This window comes from Platichthys flesus, chromosome 16, assembly GCF_949316205.1.
Source record: "Platichthys flesus chromosome 16, fPlaFle2.1, whole genome shotgun sequence".
NCBI lineage: Eukaryota > Metazoa > Chordata > Actinopteri > Pleuronectiformes > Pleuronectidae > Platichthys > Platichthys flesus.
Window position 1 is genome coordinate 10,656,246 of NC_084960.1, and position 20,301 is coordinate 10,676,546.

At 45.3% G+C, this 20,301-nt stretch overlaps 2 protein-coding genes across 4 annotated transcripts; both read left to right on the forward strand.

Annotated features, from left to right (window-relative positions):
• The first annotated feature begins 49 nt into the window (after nt 1-49).
• colgalt1a (collagen beta(1-O)galactosyltransferase 1a) lies at nt 50-7,055 on the forward strand. The gene is made up of 12 exons (XM_062408341.1): nt 50-450; nt 3,023-3,133; nt 3,218-3,335; nt 3,772-3,906; nt 3,999-4,203; nt 4,293-4,412; nt 4,578-4,654; nt 4,788-4,894; nt 4,995-5,127; nt 5,217-5,344; nt 5,443-5,649; nt 5,761-7,055. The coding sequence occupies exons 1-12, from the start codon at nt 218-220 to the stop codon at nt 6,026-6,028; spliced, it is 1,842 nt and encodes a 613-aa protein (XP_062264325.1). The 5' UTR covers nt 50-217; the 3' UTR covers nt 6,029-7,055.
• An 851-nt stretch (nt 7,056-7,906) lies between these two features.
• On the forward strand, nt 7,907-20,206 carry gmip (GEM interacting protein). 3 transcript variants are annotated; one of them, XM_062408611.1, is made up of 22 exons: nt 7,907-8,143; nt 9,269-9,359; nt 10,132-10,228; nt 10,360-10,423; nt 12,472-12,597; nt 14,258-14,322; nt 14,433-14,540; nt 14,638-14,718; nt 14,856-15,017; nt 15,202-15,339; nt 15,804-15,994; nt 16,109-16,200; nt 16,300-16,362; nt 16,485-16,574; nt 16,692-16,834; nt 16,924-17,100; nt 17,193-17,330; nt 17,423-17,622; nt 17,718-18,042; nt 18,597-18,699; nt 18,908-18,959; nt 19,450-19,589. In XM_062408611.1, the coding sequence occupies exons 1-21, from the start codon at nt 7,978-7,980 to the stop codon at nt 18,940-18,942; spliced, it is 2,655 nt and encodes an 884-aa protein (XP_062264595.1). In that variant the 5' UTR covers nt 7,907-7,977; the 3' UTR covers nt 18,943-18,959; nt 19,450-19,589. The 3 variants fall into 3 exon arrangements, with proteins under 3 accessions (XP_062264595.1, XP_062264594.1, XP_062264596.1); XM_062408610.1 differs by lacking the exon at nt 18,908-18,959 and having other exon boundaries at nt 19,450-20,206; XM_062408612.1 differs by lacking the exons at nt 18,597-18,699; nt 18,908-18,959 and having other exon boundaries at nt 19,450-19,603.
• The last annotated feature ends 95 nt before the right edge of the window (nt 20,207-20,301 follow it).

The window sequence follows — 20,301 nt, forward strand, 5'->3', positions numbered from 1 at the left end:
ATGTTCACTGGTCCATCCCCTTTAAGATCTCCCCCCGCCCTTTAAGGCTCCACTTCGCTGTGTTGTCACATCACGACCCGCTGCCGCTGCAGCTTCACACATTTTGTCCACTTTTTCTGTGATGACCGCGAAATGTGAAGCGGTGACTTCTCAACACTGTGGATTACCGGCTTGTTGCTGTTGTTGTGACCACGAGATCCCTTAGTTGATCGCCGCGATGCCCGGTGCCAACTTGCGCTGGCTCTCCGCCGCCCCGCCGCTCCTCCTGCTCCTGACCTGCTGCCCTCCAGCCCGGGCATATTTTGCGGAGGAGCGCTGGAGCCCCGAGTCCCCGCTCCTGGCTCCCCGGGTCCTCTTGGCCCTCATCTGCCGGAACTCGGAGCACTCCCTGCCCTACTTCCTCGGAACCATCGAGCGCCTCAACTACCCCAAGGACCGGATGGCTCTTTGGTGAGTCTCCACTCGGACCATCTGTCTTTCCTGCAGCTTGGAAGTCAAACTCCAACTGTCCCCGTCGCTCGTCTATGTTCAGACGTGTTGATGCATGTGCTTTAAAAAAAAATAACGTTGTTGCATGAAAGTGTGCAGGCTGAAGCTGCTGGGTGAGGGGGGGCGAGTTGATAATGGGGGGTGGTCTTGCAGAAGATGTCGGTGTTAGGAATGTAGGCAAGTCAGAAGTTGGTTTAAAAAAAGAGTCCCACCAATATCAACACACAGGGAAACAAAGCACAGAGGATGGACACACACACACACACACACTGACACACACACACACACACACACACACAGTGACCTGAATGTAGCCACTGTGTGCTGGACAGAGGTGAGCACATCTGGCCCCTGCTCATCAGAGGGGCCATGCATTGATCTGTATACGTGGAGGGGAGGGGACGGGCCCGATGTGGCCACGAGGGGAGCTGTGATTTAACCAGAGTGATTTTCCGTGTGATGTGATCAAAAAGTCTGGAGTTCACTTATTCCATTCCAGTCCATATTTAACACAATAAATGTTGCATTGTTATTGTTTCCTTTAAGTTGAACGACTAATCCCTGCTCCTGAGTGGAAGTTGGGGGTTTAAACTCTTCCTAATGAGCAAAGACACTTGATAAACAGCAAAAACATTTAGTTTATTCTTTATAACTTGGGTTATTCTTCCTCCTGGGTTTTGTACAATGAATAAACAATATATCGATACACCTATTAAACATTTGTTAAGATATTGCTATTAATGAAGATTCTTTTGGGATAATTATTGATATTGTGACATTTCCCAGTCCTAATTTGTACAAATCAGAAGGGAAATATTTTGGTGTCTGTACTTTGCATTAACAAACACTATATTTTTAAACATTATATATTTAGATCACTTCCTGGCTCCCATCCAGGATCATGTGAGAGAGCTCCATCTGGTAAAACTTCCTCCATGCAGGGAACTTTTTGTCCAACTAAAGTAAAAACTAAATTAACTTGAAATTAGGTTATAGCATTGTTAAGCACATTCTTGTCTGTTATAATGAAGTGGTTTATAAAAAGCATGACACAGCACAGACTTGCTTTTTGAACTTTGACTATAGAGACAGGGCTTGAACTTGACTTGACACTCTAAATGCCACGGGATATTGTATCTAAATCCTAAGTATATACATTTCAGCACGTCTGCACAGTAACTGTCATTCACATGTCACATACATTCACAACTAAACGCTCCAAATCGCCCCAGTGGTTGTGCAAATTGATGTTTCAGACCATTTAAACAGCAGGCTGAAGCCGAGGGAAGTGAAGGGGAGGCGTTTCTCATATAACAACTTAACATGTGCCAACAGCCCACCCACGCATATACCCTCAGAGCTCGGAGCAGTTTCCACGAGTGCCTGGAGGGCTCAAAGAGCTGCGTTTTACACTCGCCAACCCCATGAACAAGTTTCAGTCAATAAAGTTAAGAGGCTTTATGTGAGTGAAAATGTTAAATTTATCCCTTTTGGGTTTGGCGTTTGGAGTTACTCTACTGCAAATACGTCTGAGGCAGGGGCAGTCCTGTTTTGACATGTCCTGCCAACACATTGAGCTACATCTGGAAAATGCAAACAGCTGTCATGTTATAACACTATGTGGCTCTTGCTTATTGCTGAAGCCCTTTGCAGCTGCTTGTAAACACGCCAAGTCCTCAGATGCAGAAATTGTCCAGGCTGTCATTTAAATCTTTGGGGTCTGCAATTAGCTCTGCATCTCAGCTTCACTGGAGCAACGATAGAATAAACGTGAGACGCCTCTGGTAGATGCATTGCGCAAGTCGAACGTGGTTTGACAAATATTTAGTTCAGGGGAAGAATCCAGAGCTTGAGGCTTTAGAAGGACGGACAGCAGGAGTGAGGGAAGAAATTGTTTAGCATGGACCTGCTGTGTTCTCTCGGATCCATGTGACATGTCTCCAGAGGATCCACTGTGGCTGTCGCACACATGGTCACAACACAAACTTGGCCCAGTGTTGTGCAGATGTTCTCTCTCTGCAAAAACACCGCATGGCTACAGAAAGGGAACACTGTGAATGTTGTGGCATTACTTTCCCGTTTTCCTAATAGAGAGCAGATAGAATGACTCATTAGATCAAATAGTCAAGGTCTCTAACTTAACTTTTATTGCCCCACATGTGGTTTGAGCCAGTTCAGATGCTTCTTCTCCTGCTTTAAGGGACTTGAGACAAAGATTTACTTTCTTAAATCTGTTGTAAAGTGTAATAATCGGCCGTGAAATCATATCAACCAGATAGACCTTCTCTGATATCGTCTCATTGACACTTGTGTCAGTTCCCACAGCTGCAGACGATGGGCTTACATAAAGTGAACACAGAGCCATTGTCATTTGAGTCCTGGTATCATCTTACACCTCTTGTCCCAGCTTGAAACCAGCTTGGCACCGGTGCTACTTTCAGCCGTCGTTACTGTTTTACCTTTCCTGTCCTCGGTTGTTGATTAAGTCCCTCTCCCTTCATTCTAATCAATAACATTGATTGTATACCGGCAGGGTGGCGACGGATCACAACGAGGACAACACCACCGCCGTCCTGCGTGACTGGCTTGTCAAGGTGCAGAACCTTTACCATAATGTGGAATGGAGGCCCAAAGAGGAACCCAGGTGGGTCATGATCAGGTGACAGAGTTTATGTTGCGCAAGACAAAAGCTCCACAGAGCCAATAAAACCTAATGTGTCACTTGCAGACGTTACACGGATGAAGAGGGTCCGAAGCAATGGACCGACCTCCGGTATGACCACGTCATGAAGCTCCGGCAAGTGGCGCTGGATTCAGCTCGTGAGATGTGGGCCGACTTCTTTATGGTAGGCTCTTTACAGGCACAGTAACAAGTAGCACTGAAAACATTTCCATTTTAAGAGAGCGAGCCATGCTGCTACCCAGACTGTCTTTATTGTTCAATAATAGCAGCAGGAGGTTAAGTACAGAGTGGAGTAAATCCGGTCTGCTTCATCTGGGTGCACAAAGCTTTGAAACGACATGAATCATATTTTAAAACTTCTTTGCGCAGTCTGGCTCACTTTGCCGATCCTCAGCGGGGTATAATTTTCAAACGAAATCGTCAGAATTACAATAATTTAACCGTACAACCATTGGGAAACTCATCACATAAAGTTGAAAAAAAAAAGTCTGTGCGGATGTTTTTAGTGCCACAGTTAACCTTTAGATTTCTTAGTCATTCTTGAGTATAACACACAACCACAGACATGTTTCACAGTTTATCTTCTCTTCCTCCTGTAGTTGGCGGACTGCGATAACCTCCTCACCAATCCCGACACGGTGTGGAAGCTCATGCAAGAGAACAAGACCATCATCGCTCCCATGCTGGAATCCCGTGCAGCCTATTCAAACTTCTGGTGTGGCATGACTTCACAGGTACTCTGGCGCAATGTCAGCTATTTTCAAAGAGTGTGGTTACTTGAAATCAACCCTCTGAACTCACCTGCCAATCACCTCTGCTCATTCAGGGCTACTATAAGCGCACGCCGGCCTACTTGCCCATGAGGAAGCGCGTGCGTAAGGGCTGCTTCGCCGTCCCCATGGTCCACTCCACCTTCCTGATCGACCTCAGGAAAGAGGCGTCCACACAGCTGGCCTTTCACCCGCCACACCCAGAATACAACTGGGCTTTTGATGACATAATCGTGTTTGCCTTCTCCGCTCGGATGGCAGGTATTACACCCTCCAGTGCATGGTTATCAACCTGTTGATTGAAATGTAGATTTGGATTAAATAACATCTCCGTCTTCTGCTCTCCACAGATGTTCAAATGTTTGTATGCAACAGAGAGACCTACGGATACTTCCCTGTGCCACTTCGATCCCACAACACTTTGCGAGATGAAGCCGACAGCTTCTTGCACTCTGTCCTGGAGGTGAATGGTGAGTAGCTGCCTTTCAGCCTCAGGGCCCCCCCCCCCCCCCCTCCCCCCCCAGCTTTCAATCTTTGCTTACTTGCTGCTGCTCCATCTAACGATTACTCCCATCAGAGGTCTCCTGCGTATCATTCATACCATTTCTGCATCCATCTTCCCTCTCACTATGCAGTGCGAAATGCCCCAGTGAAGCCTTCCAAATTCATACGCGTGCCTACAAAGCAACCTGACAAACTGGGATTTGACGAGGTGAGTATAGAGAGTGCTGCGAAGATGGATTCTGCAAAAAATGGCCCCCTGTCCACCTTCTGCGCTTTTGCCTCCCCCTCCTGTTAGACGTCTGTAATTACACTGACTGGTTCCACTTTTGCCCCGTGCGCAGGTGTTCATGATAAACCTGCCGAGGCGAACTGACCGTCGGGACCGAATGATGAGGACACTGTACGAGCAGGAGATCGCTTGTAAGGTCATTGCAGCTGTAGATGGAAAGTGAGTTCATTAGGATAGATGAATATTTGTCTTATTCTGTGCTTTTAAATAACATGAGTCTGCTCTGTGTTATTTTCATTTGTTATTGCCTTTGTTTCAGGGCGATGAATATCAGTGAAATAAATGCTATGGGCATCCACATGCTCCCTGGATACAGTGACCCTTATCACGGGCGCCCACTCACAAAAGGAGAGCTGGGATGTTTCCTTTCCCATCATAAAATCTGGAAAGAGGTGAACCCCCTGTGCAAAGGCCGGGCATTTAAAAAATAAATGAAACACACAGATGAGTGATTTACTGACAAATCTGTGTTTGGTCCCAGATCGTGGAGCGACGTTTACCCATCTCTCTGGTGATTGAAGACGACCTGCGATTCGAAATCTTCTTCAAACGTCGCCTGATGAACTTGATGAGCGAGGTGCAGGATGAGGGACTGGACTGGGACCTCATGTGAGCTTTCAATCCCTGTCTCCATCTTTAACTCCAACTTGATTCCCTTAAAGTTTCTAATCGTCTCTCACTTGTTCTTTACCATTTCTCTCTTTCAGTTATATCGGTCGTAAGAGAATGCAAGTGGATCACCCGGAGAAAGCGGTGCCTAACATTCACAACATAGTGGAGGCGGACTATTCATATTGGACGCTTGGTTATATGATATCGCTACAAGGTGCCGAGAAGCTTTTGAAAGCAGAACCTCTAAAGAGGATTTTGCCGGTGGATGAGTTTCTCCCTATCATGTTCGACAAACACCCTGTGTAAGTGTTCACACCCTGCCACGTACAAGTACTCACACACACAACATGTACTTCTGCTCAGGAGTTGTGTCGGTTTTTGTCCTATCTTGACGATACCTTCTCCCCCCACAGGTCTGATTACATGAAGCAGTTTGAAAGCAGGGACCTGAAGGCATTTTCCGCAGAGCCCCTCCTGGTGTATCCGACTCACTACACGGGCGACAGCGGCTACATCAGCGACACGGAGACCTCCACGGTGTGGGACAACGACAAGGTCCGCACAGACTGGGACAGGGCGCGCTCAGGGAAAACCGGGGAGCAGGCTGAGATCAGCACCGAGGCCCAGAACTCGGATGTGCTCCAGTCTCCTCTGGACAGCGCAGCGCGGGACGAGCTATGAGAGGAGCTGAGTGACACGCTGGGGGAAAAGTCAGAGGTGCATCAGAGCACACCGCCTTAGTTTTTTAAACATGTTTCATCTTTTGATACTTTTGACACAGTTTGTAAAAAGATTGTATTTATCCAGATGGGACAGAAGGGGTCACACGTGTCTTATGTTTCCATATCATGTAATGTCGTCCGTTTTTAGTTTGTTTATTTTTGTATAAAGGAGCTAGACTTGCCGTTTGGAATGGCATTTGCAGTGCCCTGCTTCTGTCTGTCATACAGAAATGAACCTATACGTTAGAAAATAAGGCAATTGGACTGTTACGTTTGAGTCATTGGGCAGGTAATGTTGTCCTAATTTGACGTTCCACTGTGAAATGCATTAACAAAAGAATTGGGCATGAACTGTACTGTGTTACTGAGCAATACCAAAACTTCATGGAAGCATTTATGTCTTAAATCAACCAGTAACATTCAGAATTCATTGATTTCTGTTGTCAGAAGTCCGAGAGGAGAAACGTCTGCATGTCTTTGTTTTAAACTTTAGGGTTTTTATTTCTCTTTGCAGTGTACATTTCATATTGTTGCGTTTTGAGTAAGCACTAGCTTATGGTTAAAGTGTTTGCAGCAGCTGTTAACCAAAGCAACAAAACACACAAAGCGACTCAGAACCATTGATTTCACTCAGCTGCTGTCAAATGCCAATCAAAGTTGTTTTGCCTTTTCCCCCTTGGTGCTGATTTGGGATTGTTAGTAGGCTAATGCTACCAACCAGCTGTCGGTGACCCCAGCCGCAGCCACATCCAAACACATGTCAGCATCTCCACCTTTTTCTCAGTTGAATCTGAGTTTGAGCATTTTGCGTGAGCAGGACTTGAGAAAAGGCTTTTACATCCTGGTTTTATCGGCTTTACACGGCTTCACTTGATCTGACAGCAAGTTGATTTCTGTATTAACGGAAGATGCTCATCCACTGTTTTTGCACAGACATGTTAGTGGTGCTTTGTGCCAATTCAAATAAAATGTTTTATTTTAAAAAATCCAGTTCAATCCTTTATCACTCTTATACATATGGAAGAGTATTACGGCAAAGAATGAGGAGGAACAAAATGAGAGGAGGAAGATTTGTTTCCTTTAGAATTTTGAGAATAATATTTTGAGGATGAAGTATCGAACTATCAACAATTCAATCAACTCCTCTGGTCCATTAATCCCAGTTAGAGGGGGGACTGACAGCTCTGCAAGCCGCCAGAGCATTACATCCTGGGAATGAGTGAATATATGAGGTTGCTATCGATATCCTTGAAATCGTCTTTTAGCAACTTTATCAGTTTTCATGAATGTGGCCACCTCTTCCAAGCTTGTGTGGTTTCATCTGAGCAGATGTGGTTTTCAGTCTCTGAAGTCCTTCACTGATCATCACACTGGGTTTATGCAATAAATGATAATGAATTTCCTTGTTCCTAAAACTGATTCTGAAGTCACACGTCTGAAATTCATCTACATGAGGCACTTTGTAGAAGCAGTTTATATGAGCAATATTACATGTTCCCAAAAAGTATGTGGGGCGATAAGAAATCAACAAATAAGTTCAGACTTTATTTAACGTCTTTGCAAAATAATGTATTCTGATGTTAAGAATCAGCCGTCTCTTGACACCAATATCTGCAGTGTGTTAAACCACACACCTTGCAACATGCTTCCTCTCTGACGTTACCCGCCACAAACGAGATCAGGAAACGTTTTCACTGAGACACCATCTGAAGAAAACAAGTGTGGCACCTTCTCACTGTGCGTGAAGTCACAGCGTGGGCGGGGTCTACAGATGCATACACTTCCTCTTCCCATGCTGGTGAAGATATGGGCCAACCTCCAGTCTGTCAGAGGAAGATCAGTGTGAGAGCACCAACGGCAGCAGGCTCAGAGCGGCATGGTAATGATTTACCATAAGTGTGTCGGTGCATGTACGCACTGCAGGCCACATTTCCTGCCTCCTCCCGTTGTGTAGTGAGACCTGGGGGTGTAGATGATGTGCGAGTGGCGTTGTTAGGCCTCTTTGCAGTTGTGCTGAATAGGTCAGAGATGGAAGAAGAGCAAGTGTCGAGCCAGGAGTCATCCCAAGCCCCAGGTGAGCACCAACAATGTGAGGAAGTGTTGTTTGCCACTTCATTTAGATGCTTTTATATCCTGTCCTACGGTTTATTTGCTTTACAAATCCCTCCTGAACAGTTTCTTGCCGTGCACTGATTGTAAATTTGCTCGGTGACCTTGGACGTGGGTATTGCGTGTGTTCCCCAAACATGTACTGTGTGTTTCTTTTGTGTCAGTCAGGAGGTTTGTGGTGCCGAGTGCATCCTCGCAGTCCGGGGATCAGTGAACTTCCTGAACTCTTTCTCCGTTTTGACACATTCTTGTTCTGTCTTTTTTTGCGTGACTTCTGTATTTCTATTCAACAGGAAATGCAGCTTCAGTCTTCACCGAAAAGCGTGACTAATATTTCACGAATGGAAATTTTTTTGCAGCCTTTAAAAGTATTGCAGCTATACAGCAAACAACAAAAACAGCCAAGGGCCCTGAAGTAGAATTTGTCTTCACAGTAGCTTTTGTCAAATGTCTTAGGTGCCTCTCAATTCTCATTCTTGCTGCTGTGAAAAACAGGGACTTTTTTCATGATGGTTCGAGACACCGATTGCGAACAGGATGTGGTTGAGCGAAACGGAGAGGTCTCTGAAAGAGAGTGAGATTGCTTTTTGACATGTGGTGCCTCTGTTGTAAATGTGGCGATGAACCAGCAGTTAAATACTGGGATTACAATAGGTTGAGGTGGTGTCATCGAGGTGTTCCTCATATTTAATTTCGCATTCAGTCAAAATAGCTATTTCTTCCTCAGAAATCTAAAGGAAATGATACCATACATGATTTCAGTACAGGAAGTTGAGTTTGATTTCTTTATTTATTGTATTTTTAATAAAAAAAAAATCTATCTTAATGCTTTTTCTATATTTAAATCTGTTTTATAGTGTATAAGTGTGTTGTACACTTGGCATTTATGCAGTCAATCGTCATTAATCACATTAGAGTTGCTTTATTCGTCAGAGCATCCCACATCAGGGTCAGTTTGACTCAAAAACATCATAAAGGTCTTGGCCTTTTGTCAGCATGTAGGTTATGTGTGATCTGGTGTTGAAATGCTTTAAATTCTAAAACCATGGTGTTATTTTTTATGTATCTTAGCTTATTTTCTGTTCTGCAGATGTGAAAAAGCTGCATCGTAAATCTGAAACCAAGCGATACAGCGAGATCTTCCGAGACTTTGATAATCTCGATTTATCTTTGGTCTCTTCGTAAGTATTACAAATGGTTCATTATGTTCTTAATACAGAATGGGATGACAATATGGTTCACTCACTCTGTTACTGTAATTAAGTAGATTTCATGTATCTGTATCAAAGTAGATTTACCTACAGGCACTTTTTGTCCACAATATATATCAGGAGATATCTGTTCTCTCTACTGTGCTACATAATAAAACTGTAACTTAAATACCCTTCCTCCTTCACTGAGAGCAGCTGCATCAGTGGTGGAGAAACCTGTCACCTTCACATGGACTCGAATGATGTAGTGAACTGTTGAATTAGGGGAAATTATTAATTAAAAATCATAGTTACTTATTCAAGATATATTTTAAGCAAAACTCAAACTTTTGCCAGAGTACTTTTTTGTCTATCTATTTGTACTTTTACTCGAGTAGAATGTTTGAGTGCTTCTTTTGAGTTCAACTGCTGAATCCTGAGGTGTCAGTCAAAGATGCTGTAAGCTCTGCTGATCATAGGAAACCACGCAGGATGAAACTGATACGTCTCTCAGTTAGTCCAGAAGATGAACTCAGCTACTGTATATATGATCTCTCAGTGTAGATTTTCTTTCAAGGGAGCAAGTTCCTGAAAAGTTTTAATCAACCTTCATTTCAGCAAAGTCACAGAAAATCGTCAAATGTGTATAAATGTGCATCTCGAAATGTTTAGTGCAATTAGTGTGTTACCCACATCTGTTTTTGTGTATCTACTAGACTGTTCTTGACTCTCTCCCAATTCAATCCATCCTTCCTGTGTTCAGAACAGCGGAGGATTACCTTGATGACATCGACTCACTGTCCATCCCAGAATCCATCACCGGAGACTGCACAGAGCTCCTAGACCAACATGACGCGTCTGTAAGGGATCAATACAAACATAAAATACTCACATCTGTGGCTTGTGTTGTTGTTTGTCACAGTTGATGGTTTTTCGAGAATTGCTCAAAGAATATTGTTTGGCGAATCAGTTTTTCTTTTCTTCTCACCAGAGTGAAGAGGCGTTTTGTCCTCAGATACGCTCTGAAGCCGGTGAACCAGATGGAAACCCGTCAGGTATCATTTGTGTGTTTGTGTGTGAGAGAGAGGGAGAGCGTGTAAGGGTGATTGGAGCATCTTCTGTGTGTCACTGTGTAGTTTCCAGTGACGTTAGGCTTGTAATGTATAAAATCTCACCTGTTTGAGTCAACAAAGCTTTGACTGACATCCCAGCAGATCCTCAGTGACGACGTGCGGTTACCGGAGTCAGCGTGCGTCTCCTAATAGAGCATCTTCTTCAAACTTTGCTTGTTTTCTTATAATTAGCCACGAGTTGTAATGGAGCGGCTGTAACGAGATTAGGATAAAGGGAGAGGATTAAAGCAGGAGGCAGCTGCTCTCAGCTTTTACCTTGGACACAAGGGGGGGGGGGGGGGGGGCAGAAAGAGGGGGTGTCGGTACTACGCAGGCTGAGGGAGGAAAAACAGGGAGATGGAGTGACAGACTGGGCGTGTTCATAGTACTCCAATTTCAGTGGGACTCAAACCACACAGAGGTAGTTTACAGCAGCTAACCAGTTGTTCACTGGTTCTTGCAGCACACACACTCCTCTTATTTCAGACTGTAAATGGGTCTTTTTTTAAATTCCGTCTGCACTTGTTGAACCTCAAGCCTTTAATCTGCATTTCCTTATATCACTCCGTAGGGAGACGGGTGACTTTTGCATACGTGTAGAGTTGAATTTCACATCTCACATTCCTAGGAAGTGCTCTTTGGCAATCTGGTTTCATGCTTCTCATTGGCTGAGTTTGGATACCAGCTCCCCCCCCACCACCCCACCCCACCCCACCCCACCCCCTCTGCTCAATCACACACCAGGAGGGTAAACCTCGCTCAATGCTCCTTTAAGGCCTGTCACTCCGCAATCTGGACCTGACCAGGATAATCCCCCAATCCAAGCGCTGGAAGCCGTGTCGCCATGAGGCAGCACAGATTCGGCTCGGAGGCTGCCGGTTCATAAAAGTGACCAGAGGCTTAAACGAAACACGGGGAGAGGAAAGGGTCACACAGTCTGGCCACGATTCCATTCTTTGTATTTTGGAGTTGCAGGTTCTTTCTTGTGGATTTATTTGCTTGAACGCAAGGGGAGAAGAAAGAGCCCTGTTTGGATTTTGGCACCTGTGTGAAGTGGACAGACCAGAATCAAACCTGCATGTCTGAGTTGAGGAGCTTGGGCGTGAAGCTGTTGTTGCCCTGTTTTCTGAGCTGAGATGGATCCTCTGAACTGCCCCATGGTCCATTTGAAGAAGTGAAAGTTCTCAAAGGGCATCCGGGCTTCAACCGTTGGCTACAGGACGAACTCAAGTCGCGTTGTAATCGATTTTAGCGAAAATATCTATTTGCCAAATCTAGTTAGAAAAGGTGGATTAATACAAATTAGAAAGTAGTGTGCAGTCAGCTCCAGGGACCATGTGACTGTCGCTCTTGGTCAATCAAACATCACCGGGGCCCATGTTGGTGTGAGTCACAGAGGGAAGGGCGGATAGTGGTTGTCGTATCAACACCCTGTCAGCATCACCACAGCTGTGAACATGGCGGGTCGCTGATGCTCGCATGGCACGGATTCAGCTAGAGGTGAACAGGTGTGCGAGGGAGTGGCCAGGCACAGAGAGGAAGAGGTGTGAGGAGGGAAGTGACTTAGCCGATGCCGACCATACAACCTGTCCTCTGTTTGGGCACATCCTCATTTGGGTCATGTGGGAGATTGAGGGCAGATAAAAAGAGATTTCTTTGACAAACTGTTGCAGTTTTCATGCAAGAGATGAGTGCATGGTCCTGAAACTTACTGGAAACCACAGGACCTTTTTTCTGAGGAGCAGAATGACTTATCATATGCGGTCATTGTTTCCTGTTTTGGGTTTGTGTAAACTTCTCGAGTACCTTCATCTGCTCTGGTAAAGTCTGGGGACCTTTGGGGGTTGTCAGAGGATAGATGTTTCTTTGAGACTGGGGGCTATTTGAGACCTCCAGCCGAGTTGGGGAGTTGCCCCGTCGACGGCGTGTTATCCCTGGGTACAGCTCCAAGCGCGTGGAGCCTGCAGTGATGCTGATGTACTCCCTCTCAGCCCAGGAAGCCGACCTGGCCCTCTGCCGCTGTGGGGAAGGCGTGGAGACGGCGCTGCAGTACGCCAAAATGTGGTGCCGCTACGCCAAAGACCTGCTGGCCTGGATGGAGAAGAGAATCAGCTTGGGTAAGTGCACGCAGGCGGCTGGAGAAAGGAAATGGTGGTGTAACATGCAACAACTGTGGCACAGGAAGTAGAGCATGTCGTCCACAAATCAGAGGGTCAATGGTTCAGTTTTTTTTTTGTGTCCTTTAGCAAGATAATATAATAACCTGACTGGGATGAATGAAGTGTTATATGTAGGAGATGCCCATTTACAAGTCCAAACATGCTTCATTTAGCACTATTCAAAAACAGGTTCCTTACACACATAACATTAGAAACTGTTTCTTGACATTAGAAACTAATGTTATGTGCCACTAGCAAATTGCTAATTTAAACAAGATGATGGATAAATGCAAAATGCACATGCTCTGTCTTTACATTATAGAAAGTCCAGAGCATGACAACCATATTCTCCACTGTGCAACGATAAGTCTTATAAAAGCATTAACATTTATTTGTTTTGTGACTATTTATCATTTTGTATAAGTTTGTGTGGCTTTTTCCCACAGAGTTTGATCAGTTGAGAGAATCTTTAAATTCTGAACTGTAACTAGAGGCAGAGACATGGTGACGAGTCACGCACACGTTTCTAGAAAAGCAATATATATATATGTAATACATCAGGCCTCCGGAGAGCAGATTGCCAGTCAATAAAAGAAGAACAGACGAAATCCCACAGGAGTGTTTGAGAGCTATCTGGCGTGGTTGAAGCACCGTGTTACAACGTTCCATAACTTGGCCATTCTGGAATATATGACGCAGTGAGGATGTCTGTGGGTGGTTCAGTCACTCCAGTGACCTGCACTCTGCACACACACACACAGAGAGGAGGGATTAGAGGACAGATTAGCCGTCTCTGGGAGGGTAATAAAGAAGATGGGGTGTCTTTGGAGAGTATAGACAGTGATTACCCTGGTATCAGCCAGCACAGGTGACCAGTGTCGAGACTGGGAAGCCGGGTGTGCAAGTATTTTTGGCAGTGATTAAAGTAAAGAGGAAGGTAACAAGCTCTGCTGTGTCAGGAGCAGTGTTAGGCAACAGCAACAGATGAGTGACGCTCGGTGGAGCTCAACCCCAAACTGCCGTGGATTAAACAGAGTAGAACAACACTGAGTGACACCAAACTGCAACAGCAGCGTTTCCATTTCTAAAGAGCAGTTCGATCAAGAACCACTGTCAGAGTGCTAGAATGAGGTTATGATCCGGCAGTAAGGCCATATTATCTTGTGATCATATTATTGTTGTAATAACTTTGTGTTTTAACCCTTTGTTTTCTTGTTGTGCGGCACTTTGTACTTTGCTCTAAAAATAGGGTTATTGTGAGAATGTCCTAGTTTCGGACTGAAAATAAAAATAAATCATTTCCTGTATAGTTCTTGTTAGTTCAAGCATCTGACCAAATAATGCAGGCTAAGGCTGTTTTAAGCAAATCACTTCCACTGACGTGTTCGAAATGCAAATAGAGCAGAGCCACAGCAGAGTGTTGTTTTACCTCTGAGAGGTTTAATTAGCTTTTCAGCCAATGACAGGGTCATCTGAATGGACATGAGGCCGTAGATAGCATCAATTTGCTCAGAAATGGCCATAAGCAGTATTGTGGTTTCAGTCACTACTGTGAGAATGAATATCCTGTGAATCATTTTTAGTTTAAGAAAAACTAAACAAGGATTTCTTTTGACAGAACAAGAATTTGCTAAAAATGTGATAAAAACAGCCGAGGGAGCGAAAGCCAACGTGACACAGCAGGTACGACTTTCTTCACTAGATGTGTAATTCCAAAGTAGTTGTTGTAGTGATTATCTCAATGTGTATATTTACCATGTAAACACTGTCTAAAGCTGCTCTCGCCTGTGCAGGAAATGATGCCTCTACAGTACATCTACACCATGGCCCTGGAGCAAGACATCAAGAACAGTGTGTCCTCGAGAAAAACCTCTGACATGCTGCACAACCGCTGCTACCAAGTACGTAAAATCCACAACACGCTCGTACAAAAGAGGCATGTGTGCAGCTAGGACTGTGTTTCATCCAATATCTGTGTCGCCTGTCCCCGTCCCAAAGGCCATGGCTGCCAAGAAGAATGAGATCGACAAGTGGCGCAGAGAGTTTAAGGAGCAGTGGGCCAGAGAACAGAGGAGGATGGTGAGTGTCCGTTCCCGGTGACTGGATGTCTGAACAAACCATCCGCAGCAAAATGTCAACCTCCATGAAAATAACAGTCTGTTATGACAAACTAATATGTATTTCTGTGTGTGTGTGTGTGTGTGTGTGTGTGTCAGAACGAGGCAGTGACAGCTTTTAAAAAGGCTCGGCAGCAGTACTTCCAACGCTGCGACGAGCTCGAAAAGGCTAAAGCTGTCACCGCTAAAGCTTTGGACGACACGGCCGGAATCAAAACCCTGGACAAGAGGAGGAAGTCCAAAGATGACGCCAAGACCAAGGTGAGTTTCCCCTTAATGCACCGCATCAACCTGTCAAAATGCAGAAGTACAGGACAGCCTGTAGTGTTGTGTATTACAGGTTCTCTCATGGCGTATTGATGATGTTCCACAACACAGTTTAAGAGCAGTGATACGTGTTCGTGGCTGTGCGGCCCCTCACTGGTTTTCCCCCTGTCTCCTCCAGGTGCAGGAGGCCGAGCTGCTGTACAGACAGTGTGTGAGCGACGCCAGGATCCACCAGGAGGAGTTGGTGAAGGTCAAAGAGAAAATTATTTCTCACATGCGCAAGCTCATCTGTCAGGGAGACAACGTGCTCAAGGAGGTTGGTGTGAAATCGCGGGAAACGACACATTTGGCCCTCTGCCAGATCAATATATATGTGGTATATAAGAAGAGGATGTATGGTAGGAATGATTGTACTTTAGTTACAAAATCAATCTCCATATATACACCTCATAAATATCAGTCCCCTAAACATAGCTGATTTCTTTCTGTGAAATCCATGAAAATCTGTAAAAACGCCCCAACTCACAATGTTGTAAATCCTGGATGCACCTGTTAATACTTAACAGGTTCTTTCCTGTTCCATTCTGCATATTTCCACTAAGTTTTGAAGTAAATCTGTCGAGTATTTTTTGCGTTATCCTGCCAACTTACAAACAAACAAACAAATGAAAACTGCCTCCTCTGTGCAGGTAAAGAAAAAAAAAAAGTTTTCAAAATGTCAACACATTTCCCATCTACATCAACATCTTCTCTGTCTCCCTATCCCCACTCTACCATCAGGCCACCGTCAACATGTTTTATTACCAGCGACAGCAGACGGAGGCCGTTCCCCTCGGCTACCACAACCTGGAGGTGACCTGCCGGGCCCTGGAGCCCGGAGAGCCGTACCTGCTCTACGTCCTCAGCAAGCGCCGTCCGGATCAACCGCTCCAAGTCTTCGCCTTCCAGGAATATGTTCCTCATTGCAAAGGGTATGATGATCACCTGTTCACCGATTATTTTTCACTTATTCAAATAGGATACTGTATTTCTACTGAAACTTGATTCATAAAAAAATATGGATCTGTTTTTTTTTTACTTGAAAGGAACAAACGAAAAACCAGCTACCCTCTCAGCTCTCAGCAGGACTCATCTCCGATGACGGATGATAGTCCTTACAGAAGAGCCAGCGATGGCAGTAAGGACTCCTCATTATGTACTTATGTGACAATATTAACAGAAATATTCTCTGTTTAGATTAAATGTGCGTTTCCTTGTGTGTTGTGGTGTACCTCAGGGAAAGCAGGGTACAGCGACAGTGAGAGTTTTGGCGGCAGTTTGGAATCTCTCTCCAGCCCTGGTGAGCTCCACTCCGGTTTCCACAACTTTTCATTCACATGCATATTAAAACCTGTGCAATGGATAACATTTTTTTTTATATTTTCTCTCTTTTGTGTCTCTTCTTTATATGGGAATGCACAGCTCACAGTAACAGGAGGTTACCTAAAGTGCCATCCACTTTGACTTTGTCATCGGACGACCTGGATGAGCGCGATATGGCACCAGAATCAGGTTTGTAACTGGTTTATCTCTAATGTATGGAATACTTCTCAACTTACAGAACCACACCATGGGAATCAGACTTCACGGTTCACTCCTCTCTCCCACTCTCTCTCTCTCCACCCATAGAGTGCCTGGATGGTCAGCCATTCAAAGTGCGCGTGCCCTCCCGAGCGGCACTGACACACCGACTCAGGAAGATGAAGAGCAAGGTGGTGAAATGCAAACAGTGTGACACCTACATTGTTGTCAATGGGGTAGATTGTGAAGAGGTAAGAGGCCAAATGCTAGAGATGATTTACTGAAAGTTTGTGAGGGGCGTTGTGATTTAATGTCATCTCCTCTGTCGCTGCACCCTCAGTGCGGCGTGGCTTTGCACAGGAAGTGCTTGGAGGTGTGTCAGCTGGAGTGCGAGAACAGGAGAGGCACCGTGTTCGGCGTGGACCTCTCTCTGCTGCCGCGTGACAGGCCGGACGAGGTGCCCTTCGTGGTGCTGCGCTGCACGTCTGAGATCGAGAGCCGTGCTCTCTCCGTCCAGGTATTTTTCACCAGATACCACGGCGACCAAAGTGTAGATGCTGTCGAGTGTAAGCTGAGGTTTGTTAACAGTTTTCTCTTTTTCTCTTCCAGGGGGTGTATCGGGTGAGTGGGTCCAAGCCTCGAGTCCAGAAGCTCTGTCAGACCTTTGAGACCCATAAGGAGCAGGTGGACCTCTCTGACATCTCACCTCACGACATCACATCCATCCTCAAGCACTTCTTGAAGGAGGTACAGAAATGACTGAGCTGTATAGAATTCAACAGGCTGATTGTTGGTGTGGATTTCAGATCTGAATAGATTCTCGATATTATCTCTTCCAGCTCCCGGAGCCGTTAATCACCTTTGATCTGTACAACGAGTTCATCACTGTGGGGAAGACCATCCTGCACCTGGGTGAACGGGAGACAAAGCCAGACACTAATGAGATAATGGACGTCAGTAACAACCTGCAGAAGCTTCTACAGAAACTCCCTCTATACTGCTACAGCGTCTTGCAGCATTTGATGTCTCACCTACAAAGGTGAGCATGTACACACACAAAACACAAGAGATAAGAGAAAAGGCCTGAACTTCCCTTGAGATTTCCTTGAACGTGTCTGCTCCCTGTCTTCACAGAGTCTCAGAGTGCTGCGAGAACAAGATGTCCCCCTGCAACTTGGGTATTGTGTTTGGGCCAACGTTATTGCGCCCTCTTGTGTCCACGGACATGTCAATGGTTGCCCTGCTGGAGACCAGCTACCAGGCTGCGCTTGTGGAGTTCCTCATCACACACCATGACACGCTTTTTGGCCTTCAGCTGAGAGCCGGCACGCCGCCTCCACCGGTCCCCACTGCACCTCTCCCAGTAACCCCACCCAGGGCTTCCTGCCCCCTGGATGGGGACGTTTACACCGGCCCTGCACATGAAAACTCCTCCAGAGAGCGCCCACGCTCACTAGACGTAAGTACTGCAGTCATTTGGCTGCAGAATTCAAGAGCAGTTGCCTCGCATGCACATGGGATAGATGGCGTTTGCACTTGAGCTACTTCTCCTGATTAATTTACTTGTTGTTTTAAGAGCATTAGCACCTGCAGCAGGATTAACACGCTGGACAGCTGCTGCATTTTCTACTTCTCCTTCTGCCTGAACTCTGACCTGCATGACCTTTTTTCAAGCTTTACTATATTTCACTCCTATTGCTTATATACAAAAACACTTTACAGAGGCTGCACTGGATGAAATAGAGGCACAAAAGTACACATTACTTCCCCCTCTGAGATGTTGACGATAGGAACTACATAATCCGACCATTAGACATGTCCTAAATAAGGTTTGCTGTTGTTTACAGGTTATTTAAAATGGCCTGATTCATCCGAAAATAGCTGTTCATGTTATTTCCCCTTGATAAGCAGTATTACACACTGTAGTACAGGGTTTAGATGTGGTATGGGGTGTAGATGCGGTCTGTAAACATAGACCACAAATGACCAATCAAATTTGTGTCACTCCAACAGAGTCGAACAATCAAGAGAGAGTCAAGCGAGGGTTATATATCTGACAAGTCTTCGTCCAATGAGGCAGTGGACCAGCTCAGCCCTGAAGCCAATGAGAGCGCAGGTAGGCGGGATGTAGAGCGGTTACTCTAGATAGAATTGAATCCTTAGTGTTGATGTCGTGGGTATATGATGGATTTATAATTTGTTGTACAATGGCTTTTACCGGTGCAGTTTGAGGAGAAGTTTAAATCTTGACGTTATCTTTTGTACAATCTTCTAAGTCGCAAACTTTTATTTCTCACAAATGGATGGTTTCTTCTTGTTTAAAGTTACTCGATATGTTCCTGAGCAGCAGATACTGTGAAGCAAAGAGCATCAGGGGTCTGTTGCAGTTCCTTTTTTTAATGTTTCCTCCACCTATTTTTAGAAATGACACTTCCTTTCATTTTTTTTCACTGAAGCTCTCTAATTGCATTAATCTGCCAAACTATATCAACTAGATGTGAGTCAGATTGTTTAGCTGCTTGCTAGGGATTTCATTGATTTAGATTTATTTCTCTGAGTCGTGGATAAATTTGGCCGACAAACATACAAAGAAAACGAAATTCTTTATTTTTGCTGCCCTCTGGGACTTCATCTCTTCTTGCTGGCTTTACTCTTGCTGGCTCTAAAACGTTTTCTTCTTTGTGGCTCCAAATGTATGCATTTTCAAATATATCAATCAATCAATATATGAATCATTCTCAACCTTCAAGTAGAACTCCATTTAATCATGAAATTTAGGTACTGTGTTTGCTTACACTTTTCAAAATCAGTAACCTGTGTTTCCACTGCTCTTATGAATCACCCGCCTTTCCCTCGTCTTCCCCAGTCCTGGCTATGAGAGGGGGGTCGAATGATCATCAGGGTGAGCCGGTGGGAGTACAAGCCTCTTGTTTAGAGACACAACCACGCTATCGCTTCACGAGACAGCCTGTGAAGTATCATCGGCACCACAACCCAGGAATCCGGCTCTCCAACCCAGGTAGTGCAGCCAGACAGCCCGCAGAACCAGTGAGGGAAAATCCAGGGAGCGCCGACAGCAGCCGCAGCTCCTCTCCAGAGCCCGCGGCACAGAGACTCCCCCAAAGGTTAGACGTCCACTTTGAGAACACTCACCAGCCCTTCCACACCGACCCTCAGAGTAAAATGGATGTTCCACTGAGCCCCCGTGAGGTTGTGCAGTACATGTTGGGACTGGATTCAACATTTGCATCGCCTGGGACTGCGTCATCATCAGGTGCAACACAGGGGGCCTGTCAGGAGGAGGCAGCTGCCGGGTGTCAAGCTGTTGTGAACCAAAATCTGACCAAAAACAGACAGAGCACTGGACAGAGTCAGGCTCTCTGTCACCCACCAAAGACATTTCCTACTGGGCACAACCTGTCCGGACCAGCCCAGAAGATCCTGTCCGGTCTGAAGCTGAGACGCAGCCACTCGGGGAAAGACGAGCAGCTATTTGTCTGAGGAGAGATGGAAATAGACAAGTGACTGGGTCACATTCACACAGTGGAGATCCTTGATACCAATGTTATTGTGTGTAATCAGCATTTATGCATTTATTAAGAATAAACTGCTCCTACATTTTACTCTCCCTTTTTAAAAGAAAGTACGTCTGTTTTCAGAAAGTTACCTCGATGACGGTTCCCTTTCCTAGAAGGTATCATGCGTGCCAGGAAGCCAC